Here is a 17,394-nt window from a genome sequence, read left to right as displayed (position 1 = left end):
CTGTTCAGATCCTCTGCCCATTTTTTGACTGGATCATTTGTTATTGAGTCATATGAATTCTTTGTATATTTTGGATATTAGGCCGTTACTGGAGGCATTGCTTGCAAATATATTTTCCCATTCTGATGGTTGTCTCTTTACCTTGTCGACAATTTCTTTTGCTGAGAAGAAGCTTTTTAGTTTGATGTAGTCCCATTCGTTTAATTTTGCTTTTACTTCCCTTGCCTTGAGGTCGAATTCATAAAATCCTCTTTAAGTCCAAGGTCCTTGAGTTTCGTTCCTGTTTTCTTCTATGCATTTTATTGTTTCAGATCTTATATTCAGGCTGATGTGCTGGTTTTAAACGGTGTTTTTTGACTTTCACCTATTGCCTATGCAACAAATAAGTTATTCTATATTTCCATTCTTTCCCTTCTTTTCTCTCCAATTTTCTTCTAATTTTTAGCTGCAAATTTTTGCTTTCAAAGAGCATAAAAATTTACATATTATTCTTCCTATGTATTCTCATTTTTGTATTAGTCTTAGAGCTACAATTAAATATATTAAAGCTCATCATCAGTCCTTTTATGATGTTTCCCTAGTTAGTTCTTGATTTGGTCTGTCAGTTAGATAAAACTTATGCTGTAGAGTTTTTGAATATAGTATTTCCGGAGTTCTTAAAAACTTAAAAATTTTTCTATAGCTTTCGTATTTGATGAACAAATTGGCCAGATATAAAAATCTTTGGTTCATACTTTGTTTCCTTAACTTTCTTGAAAAAAAAAGGAAAGGAAATGCTATTCCACTCTTAGTTGCTTTGAATGTTGCTTTTGAGAAATCTGATGCTAGGATAATTTTCTTATCCTTATAGATAATTTGGCATTTTTGCCCAGTGACTTGATTTTTTTTTTTATATTTAAATTTTATTTCCTTTTTCCTTTTCCAACACAGTTGGCCCTTTCACACACAGATTCGTTTTTTTTTTCTGAAAAGTTTTCTTGGATTATAGTTTTAAATATTAGTTCAATATCACTGTTTCCCGCCCCCCAACTCCTTTTAAATATATGAGATCTTTTCTGTCTTCCATTTCAAGTACTTTCTCTCTAATCCTTATTATTCTTCTTGATCTTAATTTTAATCTTTCTGTTGTTTTCCTATAATTCTTCAAGTTTGTTATTAAATGTGTATCTAACAATTCTCCATTGGACATGTAGTAATTTAATCTTATTTCTGAGATAGTTTTTCTTCCATTTCCTGAGTTTTATAAATTCTTGTTTTGTTTCTTCCTGGTTTTTGTCCATTTCTGATCTTAGTTTTGGAATTTCTGATTCAAGATATATATGTATATAGTTCCAAATACTTATTTAAATATACTTAATTTTATTTAAAGTATTGTGTTATAGTTTTTTTTCTGCTTTTTGGGGGGATTTTCATTAGCCGAAAGATTTCAATTTCAATTTTATATTATTATATTGTTATATATTTCAATTTTAAATTGTTATATTGCCTTTAAATGTAGACTGTTTTAATCTGTACATTTTGTGGGGAGGGTTGGGAGTTTGGGTGGCTTTTTTCTCAATTATAGTGTAGCATGGTTTATTTAATGGGTGCCTTTTGTTTTGTTTTTAAAGCATTGGTTGGTGAATGGTGCTTTGTCCTCCAATACTGTTATTCTCTTTTGTCTTGAAGTATTCTTGCTTCTTTTCTTCTTCAACACTCAGTCTCCCAAAGGCGCTCACTCCCTTCTCCCCAACAAGCAATGCCTTTCGAAGACCATCACCTTGGGTCCTGTACACTTCTTGGTAGTGTTGTGATCACCCCCACCTTTTTTTTTTTTTTTTTTAAGTATTGTATACTTAGAATGGGCTTTTCCTTTCTGGGGGTGATTTTTGTCACCAATAGGCTCTCAGCTTTCTTCTTCCCTGTTTTCCCTGCAAAGGCTTCTGACAGGAGCTCAAGAAATATCATTGTTGGAATTTGGTGTTTGTTTTTTACTTACAGATAGTTTGATTTTAGTACTATCACTGTCTTCCAATAATATAGAGGGTATTGGTTATGTGCTGTTTTATGTGCTGTCCTTTCTGCACCGTATAGTATTTTGGAGGATATGTAGAGTGATTCAAATTTAGTTGTCACCATTTTCTTAGGAATACCTGGAATTATATATCATCTTTTAAGCACTTTTCCTTTCAGAACCTAAATATAGCTAATCTCGTACAGAATTATTTTTATCCTTCACATTTGAATCAAAAATTATTGTTTTTTTATTTGGTTGGTTACGGTTAGTTTTATTTTGTTAGTTGTGAGAACAATCACTTTCCAACTTTCGAATACCTTCTGTCTTAAAATATTATTTGTTAACTATTGAGTGGTATTAGAAGATACAGTAGACTTGCAACCTGGAGACTAAGCCTTTGGTTATTTACTAGTTAGATAATCTGTGGGTCCTTATTTCCTCAGTTGTAAAATATGAGAGCTAGAAAATATGATCTCTAAGGTGTCTTGTGGTTTGAAATAGATTTCTCATAGAGAAATAAACAATAATAAACAAGTCCCTAACCCAGTCCTCAAAAGCCTCCCATGAGTCATTGATGGGGGTCAGTGCATTCCAAATGAGGAAGCAGTGGTTGCAAGCTTTTCCTTCACTTTTCCCTCACTTTTTCCTTTGCTGCTGCCTTACCGCTTCTGCAGGTCTTTGTGTGCAGAGAAGTAAGGCTTGGGTTGGGAGAGGAAAAGGTGATGTTAGAGACATCCCTGGGAAAAATGAAGGAAAAGAGAGAGGGGGAAATCTCAAGGGGCACAAAATGAATGACAAGGAAAACTGCCGCTTCCATTATACATGGACAGCTTCCTTTGCGTGTTGCGTGAGGTTTGTATGTTAGGGATGTAAATTAGAGATGTGGAAATTCCTAAGTTGTATATGAAATATATTTTTTGAATACTGTTGTAATTGATGTTGCTATAAAACAGAATTGGTGCTGATAAATGGTCATCAATGAAAATGGAAGGAGCTTGGATTTGAAGCACCACCCAAAATAAATCAAATGAATAAAATAGAGTTTCAGATTTAAGGGAGTTTATTGTCTTTGGAGGGAGATAAGTACTTTAAATTACTTTTCCTCTCCTCATATTTCAAAAATAATATACAGAAAGTACTTTGAGCTTTTAAACTGAATGTTGCCAAATAAATTTCAGGTGGTATATTAGTTTCCTGGAGTTTCTGTAACAAATTGCTACATGCTTGGTGGCTTAAAACAACAGAAATTTATTCTCTCACAGTGCTTGAGTCTAGAAATCTGAAATCAGTTCCCGTGGACCAAAATCAAGGTGTTGGCAGGGCCACAATCCCTCCAGAGGCTCTAGAAGGGAATCAATTCCTTGCCTCTTCTAGCTTCTGATGGCTTTTGGTCTTGCTTGGCTTATAGCTGCATCACTCTAGTCTCTGCTTCTTTCTGCACATCACCTTCTCTTGCGTGTGTCAAAATCTCTCTCTGCCTCTCTTTTATAAGAATATACATGATTACAGTTAGAGTCCAAACTCACATTCACAAGATCCTTAACTTATAATCACCAATTATTTAGCCTACCACAGTCCACCCACTAATACTAGTTTACATGCAAAATCTACATTTGTCCATTCCACTATCCCCTAATGTCTCAGCATGTACCCAACTTCAAAGTCTCATCTAAATACCATCAACTTAAAACAAATATCATCTAAATCATGTATGGGTGAGACTCTGGATATGATACATCCTGGGCCAACATTCCCCTCTGTGTATGATCCTGTGAAACCTGAAAACAAGTTATCTGCTTTCAGATAGAATGATGGATATCATAGGATAATAATTATCATTTCTATTCTAAAAGGAAGAAGAAGTTCAAAGGAGGAAAGGGGTCACCAGTTCCAAACAACTTGGAAACCCAGCAGGGCAAATTTCTTTAGGTTTCAAGTCCTGGTAATAATCCTCTGTGGCTTAAGGCTCTACCATCTGGATCCATGGCTCTGTCTTCTGTGTCTTTGGTTCTCGCCTTGGCCTCTGAGCCTGTAGATGTGACCTTCAAACCTACAGCTCTGGCCTTGAAGTTATCCTTTTTCCTTGGAGCCTATATTTGCAGCAGAGTAATTTTATCAGCCAGTTTCTGTCTGTAGAATTTTGGGAGTCTGACAGCCTTCCTTCATTTCATCTTATCTCAGTCCCTTTTAGTCCAAGCTGGAAGTATATCTGCTGGTATGACATTCTCAAAAGTTCTTATGGGCCTCCTGTTTATTTCATGTTCATGCATGCCATTAGACAAGAGGTCTTCCACAGATCTTTTTTTGATAATCCCATCTCTATTGCTGGCTTCTGCTGAGAATCATTGAGAGGATTCATTAGTCAGATGCCTAATCTCTTTAGATTAGCAAAAATGTTGTTCAGTATATACATGCCCTTCTCTCTAGAACATGCTTTTCTAATAAATTGGACAGGCTGAGAATATTCAATCATCACTCCAATCTCTACCTCTCTCTTCATATCACCTTCTCCTCTTATGTGTGTCAGACTCTCCCTCTGCCTCCCTCTAATCATATCTGCAAAATCCCTTTTTAGTCAGATAGGGTAACACTCAAGGTTCCAAGGATTAGGGAGTGAGTAACTTTAGGAAGTTATTCTTAAGCCTACCATAGATAGTATTGTATTATTTTTCTTGTTATTCTTTCACATTATCCGACTCTTAAAAATATAAACATTAAGGGCAGTAACGTGAGTTTATACTGCTTTGGATTTTCCCAGTTGGTACAGAAATCTTATTACAACACTTTTCTCAGGATTTGTCCTGATGTCTGGATTTAGAGCTAACTTGTCTTGCAGAGGAGTCTTTCTGATGCTTTGATAATTGGACCCCTATGAATAGACTACATTATAGACCTTTTGCTAAATATGCCTTATAGCAACTATGAAGTGTATTCAATTTGCTGCCCACAGGTTGGTTGAAAGTAACTCTATTAGGTTAAGGTTTGTGGAGCCACTAAATGAAATTTTGCTTTTCCTGGTTTGTTTGTTTGTTTTTTAGTAACAACTTTATTTGTAGTTCATATACCATACAGTCCACCCATTTAAAGTGTAATATTCAATGATTTTTAGTGTATCACAGATTTGTTCCATCTATAATCAATTTTAAAATATTTGCATTATTCCTAAAAGAAACCCCATACTCTTTAATAGTCAAACCCCATTTCTTCCCAAACCCTTCAGCTCTATCTAATCTATTAGATTAGTGTATTTTCTCTCTATAGATTTGCCTATTCTAAACATTTCATATATATAGAATCATACAATATGTGGTCTTTTGTCTCAGGTGTCTTTCTCTTAACATGTTTTCGAGATTCATCATATTGTAGATATAGTAACGCTTAATTAATTTTTAGGGCTGCATAATACTTCATTTTGTGGACATATCACATTTTACTCATCCATTCATCAGCTGCTGGACATTTGGGTTAATCCTGCTTTTTGCGCACCCCCTACCTGCCTACCCCCACCCCCCCGCCCCGCTCCCCTGCCCAGCTCTTTTAAGTCTAGACCAAGTGAGAAATAAACAACTGGAGATGAAAATATCAGCTTTATCGATGATAAAGATGATTACAGAAAAAAGCATAGCTCTCTAACCTACACTGCAGCTCTTCTTTCCACTTCTTGCTCCCAACACACAGGGCAGAGTCTGCTCCAGTCACTGTACTTCAGTGATGAGCAGAGACCATGCTCTGAGGTTAGGTTCCTAAGTAGGAGAGACACCAGAAAGGGACCAAGCCATGTACTTTATCTAGGGAAAGGGAGAGGAGGATGGGGCCCATAGCACAAAACTTCAGAAAGAGCAAAATGTTCCTGCTTTAGGAGCCAACATGGACGGGAAACTAGGAGGGAAATGGAATGGTTCCTTCTAACACTAAGAAGACCGACTAAAGCAAAATATGTTTTTAATTATGAATTATGAAAAGTTCCTTCAAATCAAACATGTAAACAGTTTAACAGTTTAAATCATAACACTTATTCTAATGTAGCTTGTTGTCCCATAATTTATAGGTTTCTCCACCAACTAAAGGAAGATAATTCTGACTTAATTAATAGACTATGGACTGATATTCAGCAGAAAATAGCAACACAGTCACAAATAACAAGCCCTCCAGGAATTCCATCACCTGCCCCTTCATCACAGGAACAAAAAGGTTTGTTTTTTCATTGTATTACTTTTTCACAGAGTAGTAGCTTGCTTTATTATGTTCTTAAACACAGTAATTTTAAAAGCAATTTGAGTTATTTGAGTTTTGACTGTCTTAGCCTAATTGAGTAAAATACTGGTTGATCTGTCACTTGAAATGCTTTCAGCATTTTTCTTTCACTTGAGATACTTTTGGAAATACTCTTCCTTTTAGCTGCTCTGAATGCTACCAATGCTGTCAGGAGAGTCCGCACCAGGCTGCAACCTGAAGAATCTATCCAGTCTCTAGACTCGAACCATGTTGTGGGACAAGTGCTGAACTCAAGGAAGCAAAAACAACTGTCAAATAAAGGTTCAGTCTCTTAATTTACGAAGACAAATTATTAAACATGTAACTTGATACAGCTATCTTAATGTCTTAGTAAATTTTTTTCCCTTAAACTCATCCCGTTGGATCCAGCTAAGTAAGAATTTGTTTTATGGTAGTTAAGAAGCCCCCTTTTATTCCACGTAACTCTGTAGAAAGATGGTTCTAGAACATTCATTGTAGATAGTATAAACCTGGCTTAAACTATATAGATTTTTTTGTGAGAAAATGGTGATAACTTCTATAAAAACCTTTTATCAATTGTGGATGACAGTCAAAGATTTTTCTAGTAGTTTTCTAGTATAATTTTTCCTGATCTTAAAATAGAATGACTTCTGTCATTATCAGTGGAAAGAAAACCGGATTTGCATTCTCCTTCCAAGCAGAAGAATACCATGTTATCAGCTAGCACAGCCTCCACAGACTTATCGAATAGCAATAATCCCAGCCTGGATGTCCTCAAACACATGATACATGAAGTAGAACATGAAATGGAAGAATATGAACGGTGGACAGGACGTGAGGTCAAGGGACCACAGAGCAGTCAGGGTCTTACAGGCTTTACTCTGTCGCTGGTGAGCTCCCTCTGTCGCCTGGTTCGGTACCTTAAAGAGGTAAGAGTGTGAAGTTATTAAAATCACCTCTTCAGAGTGCTGGTGGAAATGTGTGGGTTTTTTTCCTCTATACTTACTTGGTTGCAACCTCTGAATAAAATATGGTCAGATTTGAATAGTTTTGTTTAAAATAGCTCAGTTTTAGATGATCTGCAATAAAGGTTTATCCTCTTAATTTCTCTCTACATGCTGACTCATGTATCATCCAGCATGTTGATACATGCTCAGGTAAGTGATGTTAATTTTAATATGACCTTAGTAAAGTAAATCAGCTATAAATAAAACATCTTGTGCTAATACTGAATATTACTGTTTAGCAGTAATATTCAGTATTAACTGAATATTAGCACAGTAAAATTCAGTTTAGCAGTAATATTCAGTATTATAGATTAAGTAGAACTACTAAACGTCCTCATTCTACTGCTTTTCTCTGCTTCCTACTCCCACTTTAGTTCAATTTGAAGAGTAGCATTCCTATAATCTGTAGACAAAGACTGGAAAAATCCTTCATGTTATCTGTATGACTGGTAACTTGGGTTTTGCTTAGTGTCTTAGTGGGAGATATTTTATTGTGAAAATAATTTAAAAGACAAGCAAGAATTGTTTCTTTAATTCATTTGAGAATAATAATCAGTCCTCAGAATGCTGTGGAATTAGAGTTATTATGTAGTTCATCTTTTTAAAAAAATCTGTTTAAACTACTTTTTATGTATTTAAATTTAAACAAATATAAAAATGTGTGAGGAAATTTAATTATTAAAAAAGTTGGCTCACCACTCTAATTCAGATGTTTCAGTTTCTCTGGAATTATCTTCCTAAAATTGTTTTATAGTGAAAGATTTATTGTACTGTCAGACTTAAGAAAGTTTTAACATTCTTCCATGCTTAAGGCAAGAATGTCTAGGAGTGTACTTTTGGCTCTCGGAAAGTATTATAGGCTTAGAAGCATGTACTTTTAAGCTAATTATTTGCTTTACAAAGCTCAACTATTTGAATCTGTTGTCATTTATTTTAAATTGTATTTTAACAGACTTAATTTTTGCATTGGTGATATATTCACATGCTACGAAATTCAAAGTTACAGAAGGGTATATGATGAAAAACCTGATTCCCACAGTGAATATCTATTTAACCTGTTTACTTCCTTGTAGACAGCTCTCGTTGCCAGATACCAGTGTATCCTTCTAGAGATGGTCTGTGCATTCAAGCAATATGTATTTCTACTTCCCTTTACTTCTACAGAAATTGTAGTTATTTAATTCTGTATAGCATTCTGTTTATTGCATTCTATTTAAAGAAAAGAAGAGGATAAAGCAGCACATTTTAATGAAACAAAACTTTTAATAAAAGTATTTAGTTCTCATTACTGTCACATACTATATACTTTGTAAGTGTTCTCATATTTGACAACTTTGAGTAGAAACTTTTAGTTTTCAATATTTAGTTCTCATTACTGTCACATACTATATACTTTGTAAGTGTTCTCATATTTGACAACTTTGAGTAGAAACTTTTAGTTTTCAATATGTGATGCTATCGATGGGAGTTTATTTGATATTTTTTTTATAGAGTGAGCTCCAACTGCGTAAGGAAGTAGAGACAAGGCAGAAACTGGAACAAGTATTAGGTGATCATCGAGAGCTCATTGATGCTCTGACAGCTGAAATTCTGCTTCTTAGAGAGGAAAATACTGCTACCCAGGTACTCAGATGAGATCCCAAACTTTCTGTGTTTACTATAAAACATCTTTAAGAATGTGTGAGATTTCTTCTAATTGCCTTTGGTTTCCTTGTGCTGATGTGATTACTTATATTTCTTTATTATCATCAATGGTAGTTTTTATTGAACATTTATTATATTGGAGGTACTATAGTAGAAACTTGGACTATAAATAGTATATAGAGTAAGTCTACTGTCTTTAAGAAACGTATTAATTAGTGGGGAAAACAGAATCTACATTTAAATGATAACTACCAGTATTGTAGTAGTTTAGTCAAAATGTGAAATGAGTGTTATGATAGCTATTTTTAAATGATAACTACCAGTATTGTAGTAGTTCAGTCAAAATGTGAAATGAGTGTTAATGATAGCTACTTTTAATTTCAAGACAGTAGAGGATACCATTGGAGGAACCCTTCTGCAATCATATGCCATTTAAAGTTTACAGTAACTTCATATTTATATTCAAAGATAGGTCCTCTTTGCCCTTTGTCTGGCTAATTACTCCTTTTTTTTTTTTTTGACATATACAGTATTTCTTATAGAAAACCTTATTGTCTCCGTGCTGCATTAAATAGTCTTCCTTTGTGCACGTTCGATACTCCCTGGATGTTGCTCTCATTGTATTTACCAAATTGTGTTACACATACATGTGCACCTGTCTTCAAAATTATGAGCTGGTTGAGGACAGAGGCAGTTTTGTTTATCTTTTTGTTCTCGAATGGTAGTTATTACTACTTTTATTTATTAGCCAAAAGTGACTAGAAAAGCAATAGTATAGATAAATTGTGTTTGTGTCAATGGACAGTAGATATATATTATGTAATTTTTTAATTGATATATAGTTCACGTACTATTTAATTCACCCCTTGAAAGTGAACAGTCAGTGTTTTTTAGTATATATTCACGGAGTTGTGTACCAGCACCATGATATAATTCCAGAACATTTTTATCACCCCCAAAAAGAAACCCAATACTCATTAGCAATCACTCTCCATTCTCTCCTTCTGCAGCCCCTGGCAACCACAGGTCTATGTTTCTATAGATTTGCCTAATCGAAATGTTTTGTATAAATAGAATCATGCAATATGTGGTCTTTTGTATCTGACTTCTTTCACTTAGCATAATGTTTTCAAGGTTCATCCATGTTGTAGCATGTATCAGCACTTCATTTCTTTTTATCGCCCAGTATATTCCATTATATGGCTGTACCATATTTGCTTATGCTATAGTTGATAGATATTTGAATTTTTCTACTTCTTGTGTATTCTGAATGAATAGTACTGCTATGAACATTCATGTACAAGTATATCCATGAACATATATTTTCAATTCTCCTGGGAAAATGGGCAGTTTTAAAACATACTAATTAGTTCAGCAAATTTTTATCGAATAACTACTGTGGGTCTGGCACTGTTCTAGGTACAGGAAATACAGTAGTGAAAAAAAAAGAAATCTTGGCCCTCATGGAGCTTATATGCTAAATAAATCTTAAAAAAAAAAAAGAAAAAGTGAAGTATATTATAAATTAGATGGTGATGGTGATATGTGCTATAAAGAAAAATAAAGCAGCTAAGAGGCAGAAGAGGCACCTCTGATGGGAAGCTGTAAATGGGATAGGCCATGCCTGTCTGAGGAGGTGACATTTGAGTGAAAGCCTGAGGGAGGTGAGGGGGCAAGTATGCAGATAGCTTAGAAGAGCAGTCTAGCAGAGGAACAGCAAATGCAAAGGTCTCGAGGTAGGAGTGTGGCTGTTGGGATCAAAAAAATCAAGGAGACCAGTGTAGCAGGAGTGGAATGTTAGAAAAGGAGAGTAGTAGGACACAAGAGTAGATAAGGCAGATCACATGGGGTCTTGTAGCCTTGATAAGGACTTGGGCTGTTATGCTTTGTTCATTTGTGACGATGCTGTGAGATGGGAGACCACTGAAGGGTTTTGAGTGGAGAAGAGATGTGATCTGATTTAGGTTTTAAGAGGATCACTTTGGGCTGGTGTGTTGAGATCAGAGATCAAAGCCCTTTCTCAGTTTATGGTGCTCTTGGCGTCTCAAGACATCCCTGGACCAAAAGAAATACCCAATAGTTCCATTTATTAAGTAGCTAGGTTCAAACAACTTAACAAGTATTTGTGTCTTACCAACTTAGATACTGTTTGGAAAAAAATGATACATGTAAATTAATAGAAAAAGTCATACTTTTTTAATGTCATACATTTTTAATGATTAAATAACAATGGAATGTGTATTAATGGAATATGTATACCTATTGGGCATTGTACAGGTTTTTAAAGCTTGGAATCATATTGGACACCATTACTCTTATATCCTGTTCCACAATAATTTTTATGCAGTTTTGCTTTTTGGCGTAGCAACTACCAAAAACTCAGCTTTGTGAAGCTGTGACGTCATCAAAAGGAATGTATCTCAATCTAATGTTTAATCTGTGAACTGCCTCAAGCTAGTAGTTCACTAGTGTCTGACAGATGTTAAGCATCAGTGTTTCCCTCAAAAATTTAAAATGTCCTGTGGTTACTGGGTATTTACCCCAAAGACTTGAAAACCCATATCCCAAAAGTTAATTGCACACAGATGTTCATAGCAGCATTATTCATAGTGGCCAGGACACAGGAGCAACTGAAGTGTCCTATGATAGGTGACTGGCTAAAGAAGCTGTGGTACAATGGAATATTACTCAGCCATAAGAAGAGATGAAATACTGCCATTTGTGACAATGTGGATAGACCTCGAGATAATCATGCTAAGCAAAATAAGCCAGACAGAAAAAGTTGAAAATCACATGATATCACTTATATGTGGGATATAAACCTAAAAGCAACAAATGAACAGGACAAACAAACAGCGACTCATGGACATGGACAATGGACTAGTGATTACCAGAGGGTAGGGGGTGGGGAAGGATGGGGTAAAGGGGGTAAAATATAGGGAGGTAGAGGGAGGGTGAAGTAGGTAAAGGGGATCAAATGTATGGTAGCTGAAGGAAACTGGACTTTGGGTGGTAAACACACAATAGAATATACAGATGTCAAATGATAACGTACACCTGAAAATTATATAATTGTATTAACCAATGTCACCTCAATAAACTTAATAAAAAATAATAATAAAATTAAAAATTAAAAAATAAAATGAGTTCACTCTGGTGCCCCCACCTAGTTTGGGAACAGTATGGGACTCTAGGTGGTTAAACACAGAAGCAGTTTATTGCAGATAGGAATTATTGGAAAAATTCAGATGAAACATGGCAACTTGGTCTAGGTTGGAAATGGAAGAGGTTGTGACCAAATTCTGAATATATTTTGAAGACATCCTATAGGATTTGTTTATGGGTTGGATATGGGGTAAAGGAGAATATGTGAGAGAAGCGTGAAGGGTGATTGCAAGGTTTTGGACTGAGCCGTCAGAAGGGTGCTATTGTTATTGATGGGGTGGAATTTTCAGGAGTAGTTTGGTTTTGTACATTTGAGAAGCCTATGTGAGTTCTAGATGGAGATGTTGGGTAGACCATTGGCTATATGAGTGTGGAATTTGGGAAAAATTTCTGTGTATATAATTTTTTTTCCTTAACATTATTTTATATATATTACCATAAATTTTTATAGTGCTCATGTTTATCACTTTAAATGCCTGTGTAATATTCTCTTGAGTTTCCTCTACCTGTTGTATCTGCCATTTGGGGTATTTTGAGAGTCAGTTGATATCTATATAAAGAGTTTTTGTAAGTCAGAAGTCCTATAAAAAGGTTAATTCTTATTGTTGTAGCAGTGTATTTATTAATTAACAATATTCTATGGTTTATTTAACAATTCCTCTATCATGAGACTTTAAAAATATTTATAATTATGTATTCTCATGAATGCATTGTTTTAGTATTTGAATGAAAGTCTGAAATTTCTAGAGTATTTAAAATAATGATATAGTTATACACAACTAGGTGCTGATTTGATGTTTGATATGCCAATGATATTATTTCATTCTTCTTTCTCTAGGCTAGACTTCAGCAGTACATGGTCACAACAGATGAGCAACTTATATCGCTCACACATGCCATTAAGAGCTGTCCTGTGATAAATAATAAAGAAAGTCTGGCATTAGAAAGGGGAACCATGAGTAGAAGAATTATGGACAATCCAGGTGAGTGGGTCTTATTATCCCAGCTTGACATTTTAAAAATACTTATGGAGTAAACAAATGAACAAAACTGTCAACTTAAATGGAGTTATTGGCTATTTATGCATATACGGCATGACACTACTACAGTTGCCATTGCTATTTACAGCCAATATTTATTGGATACTTGCTCTATGCCAGATACGTTTTAAGTGTTTTACATGCATTATCTCATTTAATCTTCATAATAGTCTTATAAGGTAGGTGTTATTGTTATGCCCATTTTTTTAGATGAGAAAACTAAGTCTTAGTAAGAGTTGATAAATTAGCAAAATCACACAAATAGGAAGTAGCAGAACTAACTTCCTAGACCAGTGGGAGTTTAATTCCAGTACTTTCCATCACGATGCCCCAGGTTTAGGAGGAGAAAAGGTAGTCTTGGAAAGAAAAAAATATAGTGAGTTTTAGAAATTTATAACTTTTGTTTGTTTGTGGCAATGTTGTAAAAGCCTTTTTTCTCCTCATATGCCATCATATGCCATAGGCTGAATAAGACATTTAGGCTTTCTCATGTTTTTTACTTCTAAGTAATACTTTGGCGAGCATCTCTATGTGGAAAATTATGCATGTTGGGAGTGATTTTAAGAAGTGGCTAAATAAAATTTAACTTGCATAAGATAAATTCAATGGCTAGGGCAGGTCTTCAATGGCTAGGGGCCCTCTGTTTTTCTCAAAAACAGCTATTTCTTACTAGCACTGGCCCCTCAGGAGTCTTGTCTTTGAATTACTAGTAAAAGAGGATATGGCCTAAAAAGTGAAGGCTCTAGAAGTCACATGATTTTGCCCTCTATGGAGATGCATTTAAGTATAAATATCTGAAATGTGCCCATAGTTCCTTTAAGTATTAATAGCCTCTCATCTTCTTCAGAGGATCCAGTTGTAAATGCTGATGTATCCGTGCCATTGATGTTCCGAGGGGAAGACATGCTTGAATTCCCTCAGGAAGACTTGCCTGTTAAACTGTCTCAGGTGCCAAACCCCCCAGACAGTGCGAATCTAGCCAACAATTTTCCAGCACATGTATTTGAGCCAGCTGTGTTGTTAACACCACCCAGGCAGAAGAGCAACTCAGAATTCTCTCCTCTGCAGGATGGTGAGCAGGCTTCTTCTAAGTTATGTGGTAGTTGTTTTTGATATGTGTTGACACTATTGTGTTCATTATTCCCTGATAAACAGAATTTAAAAAAGATATTGATAACCATATATAACCTTTAAGCTGAAGGAAGATTGGGTAGTTTATATCGTGCATGTTGTTCCTATGGTGAAATATGACATTGAATTTTATTATATATTTATTTCATTAGAAATTGTAAACATTAAGCTCAGATCAAGAGATCAAAGTCTTCAGCATTAAGACACGGAGTAAGGGGAATCCCATTTGTCCCTATGGTCCAGGAGCCTAGGAAAGAGTAAGAAACGAGTGGAGATTATTCTCCAAAGAGTAATGAAATTTTAACCAAGGAAAGGAGAGAACTGAAAGTCAGATCTGGCGATTAACCTCTTTCTCATCAAAACTTTTTAGCTCAGTCAGTTGAAGGAAATTTATAATGAAAGTCTATGGACAATTAAAAATAGCTTTAGAGTCACTTTTGAAGCACATATTATGAGTTTTGAATAAAATGTTAAAAATAATTATTGTTAATCCTTAGCTCGGAAATTCTTAGAGTTTATAGGTCGTTTTCACAAGTTCTGTGGACTACTTTATTGTTTGGAAAATTATATTCATTTGTCCACATGTGCATTTTTCTGTAGCTATAGCTTTCATTTCATTTTCAAAAGAGTTCTTCAATCAAAAAACGACTACAGATCTCCTCAAAAGTTTTTAGAAAAATACTAGTTAGCCCTAATTTCCCTAAATTTTTACTTCTTTAAAAATAGTGTTTATCTTCTTATATAGGGGGACAGAAGAACTTTTGCTATTGAGATATACAAATTTGTCAAATTTTCTGTACTTTTATGTGTGTTTTCAATAGAGAACATGAAGAGGCCATCAGGGATTGAGGAAAATGACAAATCTTTGCTATTATAAAAATTGTTTTGGCATTTGTAATGCAAAGGTAGAGTCTGTCAGATCTGCGTGGTGTATGGAGACAGTGCTAGGCTGAGTGTGAGAGTCCTGGTCTCCCCATCCAATGATTAGATGGGAGGCATGGGGCTAAGATACTTACCTTTTCTGGACTTCAGTTTTCCTTTATTTTTAATGCCCCTCCAGCTCTATAATTTTGTGATTCAGTATTTCCTCTTTAGAAGACTAGAAAGTATTATTAACTCTGGTGATTTAGGAAATACGATATCAAATCTGGTTTCTGTTCAGGTTAGAATTTCATTTCTTAAAGTAATTTTTCAAATATTTGCATGTTATTATCTAATCTCTTGAGATACTGTAAATTGTTTTTAATTGGTGATACTAAAATAGCTTAACATTATTTTAAAGAAACAATTACTATAAATATTTTTACTCTGATTACAAATATACTAAATGTTCATTAAAGCAAATTATGTTGCTATAGACAACATTTTGTTAGTATTTTCAGAGGGTTTTGCACGGAAAATGACATGGCACATTTCTTGTATAGTGTGCAGACAGAACTACCTTTGAATATGTATTCTGAATTGATAAAGTTTTATTATTACATTTTTCAGGATTTTGTTTAGAATGCTCGCATGTAAAGACTTATTCAGTTAAATTGAACATGTAAATAAAGATGGAAGATACTTCATGAACGTTCAGTTATACTCTAGACAGCTCTGTCTAGTAGAACTTTCTGTGATGATGAAAATGTTCTATGTCTGTTCCATTCACTGCGGTGGCTACCTAATAGCCTCATGGGGCTACTGAGCCCCTGAAATGTGACTAGTGAGAATGAAGAACTGAATTTTAAAATTTATTTAATTTTAGTTAATTTAAGTTTGAATATGAATAGCCACATGTAGCCAGAGGCTACCACATATTCTTAAATTTCCATCATGAATATTTTCCTTTAGCTACTAATTCATTTCTGCTTTCCTTTATAGCCACACTTCTTGAAAGAGTAATATATTATATATAATCTCCTGTTTTCATTTTCTTATATCCCATTTATTCTTTATTTTAAAGTGTTAATTCTAATTCCTATTTCCATGTGGTTAACGAGAAAAAAAGCACATGCAAGAGTTTCTTTCTTCCTCACTATAGGCCTACATCAAGAGACAATCATTTTTATCTCAAACTGAATTCTGTTTATCTGGAGGTAGTCTCCATAATTAATATAAAATATTTATACATCTCTTTTAGAAATATCAACTTTACACAATTATTATAGACTCTTCCTTATTAAATAAGAGGGTTTCATTTCAATTAACACCTACTTCCCTTTTCTATCTAATTTGGGTAATTATATTTTTATTTTTAATTCATCTAATGCCTAACTTTGTGACTTTAAATACTTTCTATTTCTTTTTCATTAACTTCAGGGTGTATTTCTTGGCTTTCCACTATGTAAGATGAGAATACTAGCTCCCTTCCCTTCCTTCTACATCTCCTGTGTTTCCACCTCCCACCACCAGTCAACTCTGCCTTTCCTGTTACAGTAGCAAGTTTAATAACATTTACATTGTGCCATTACTATAATTATGTCTTCTGGGTCTTATCTATAGATGGATACTGAAAGTTGAGAACAACTAACAATCACCTTTTCTTTTTCGATCTGTTGTTATTGTTAATCTTGTGCCAACAGAAAGGAAAGCATTCTTAGAATGAAGATCAAGGTGAATTCGTTGTTCACTTAATTAGTTAAAGTTGTTCAGAATCTTTGTCCTATATTTATACTGTGACTTTTTTGTTCAATTTTTGTTTTGCCTGGAGTTTCAGACTGCTTTTACTCTCTTGTTTACAAAAGAATGTGCTTTTTTAAAAAGAAGATATATATATATATATAATTAATTAATATAAAAATTATATTAATTAATTATTTTTACAGTGCTATTGGTTAACAAAATCCAATGTTTTAGCCGTACACTTTAGCAATAAAGCATATATATATTTACACTGTGTGTTCACTTCCTCTTTCTGTCACCACATATTTGACCCCCTTTACCCTTTCTACCGCCCCCTACTACCCAAAGTCCAGTTTCCTTCAGCTACCATATATTTGATCCTTTTACCCACTTCTACCTCCCTATATTTGACCCCCTTTACCCCATTCTCCCTCACTCCCTACTCTCTGGTAACCACTAGTCTATACTCCATGTTCATGAGTCTCTGTTTGTCCTGTTCATTTGTTGCTTTTAAGTTTATATCCCACATATAAGTGATATCATGTGATTTTCAACTTTTCTGTCTGGCTTA

At 34.5% G+C, this 17,394-nt stretch overlaps 1 protein-coding gene across 17 annotated transcripts in view; it reads left to right on the top strand.

Moving 5' to 3' along the window:
- SPICE1 (spindle and centriole associated protein 1) overlaps positions 1-17,394 on the top strand; it is a 58,735-nt gene that overhangs the window by 31,252 nt on the left and 10,089 nt on the right. For 16 of the 17 annotated variants that reach the window (XR_005648765.1, XM_039843019.1, XM_039843015.1 and 13 more), the window contains 6 exons: positions 6,045-6,187; positions 6,395-6,532; positions 6,896-7,161; positions 8,731-8,862; positions 12,887-13,031; positions 13,936-14,160. Coding sequence is in view for 16 of the 17 variants with exons in the window: in XM_039843019.1 (XP_039698953.1) it covers positions 6,045-6,187; positions 6,395-6,532; positions 6,896-7,161; positions 8,731-8,862; positions 12,887-13,031; positions 13,936-14,160 (1,049 nt within the window). In the remaining variant the exon portion in view is untranslated. The remainder of the gene's footprint in view (positions 1-6,044; positions 6,188-6,394; positions 6,533-6,895; positions 7,162-8,730; positions 8,863-12,886; positions 13,032-13,935; positions 14,161-17,394) is intronic. The other variant, XM_039843023.1, reaches the window with a different exon arrangement.

The sequence above is a fragment of the Pteropus medius genome, unplaced genomic scaffold, assembly GCF_902729225.1.
Source record: "Pteropus medius unplaced genomic scaffold, Ma_sr-lr_union100, whole genome shotgun sequence".
In the NCBI taxonomy this organism is placed as follows: domain Eukaryota; kingdom Metazoa; phylum Chordata; class Mammalia; order Chiroptera; family Pteropodidae; genus Pteropus; species Pteropus medius.
Note: the sequence above shows the minus strand (reverse complement) of the source record. Positions and strands in the feature narration are given on the sequence as shown.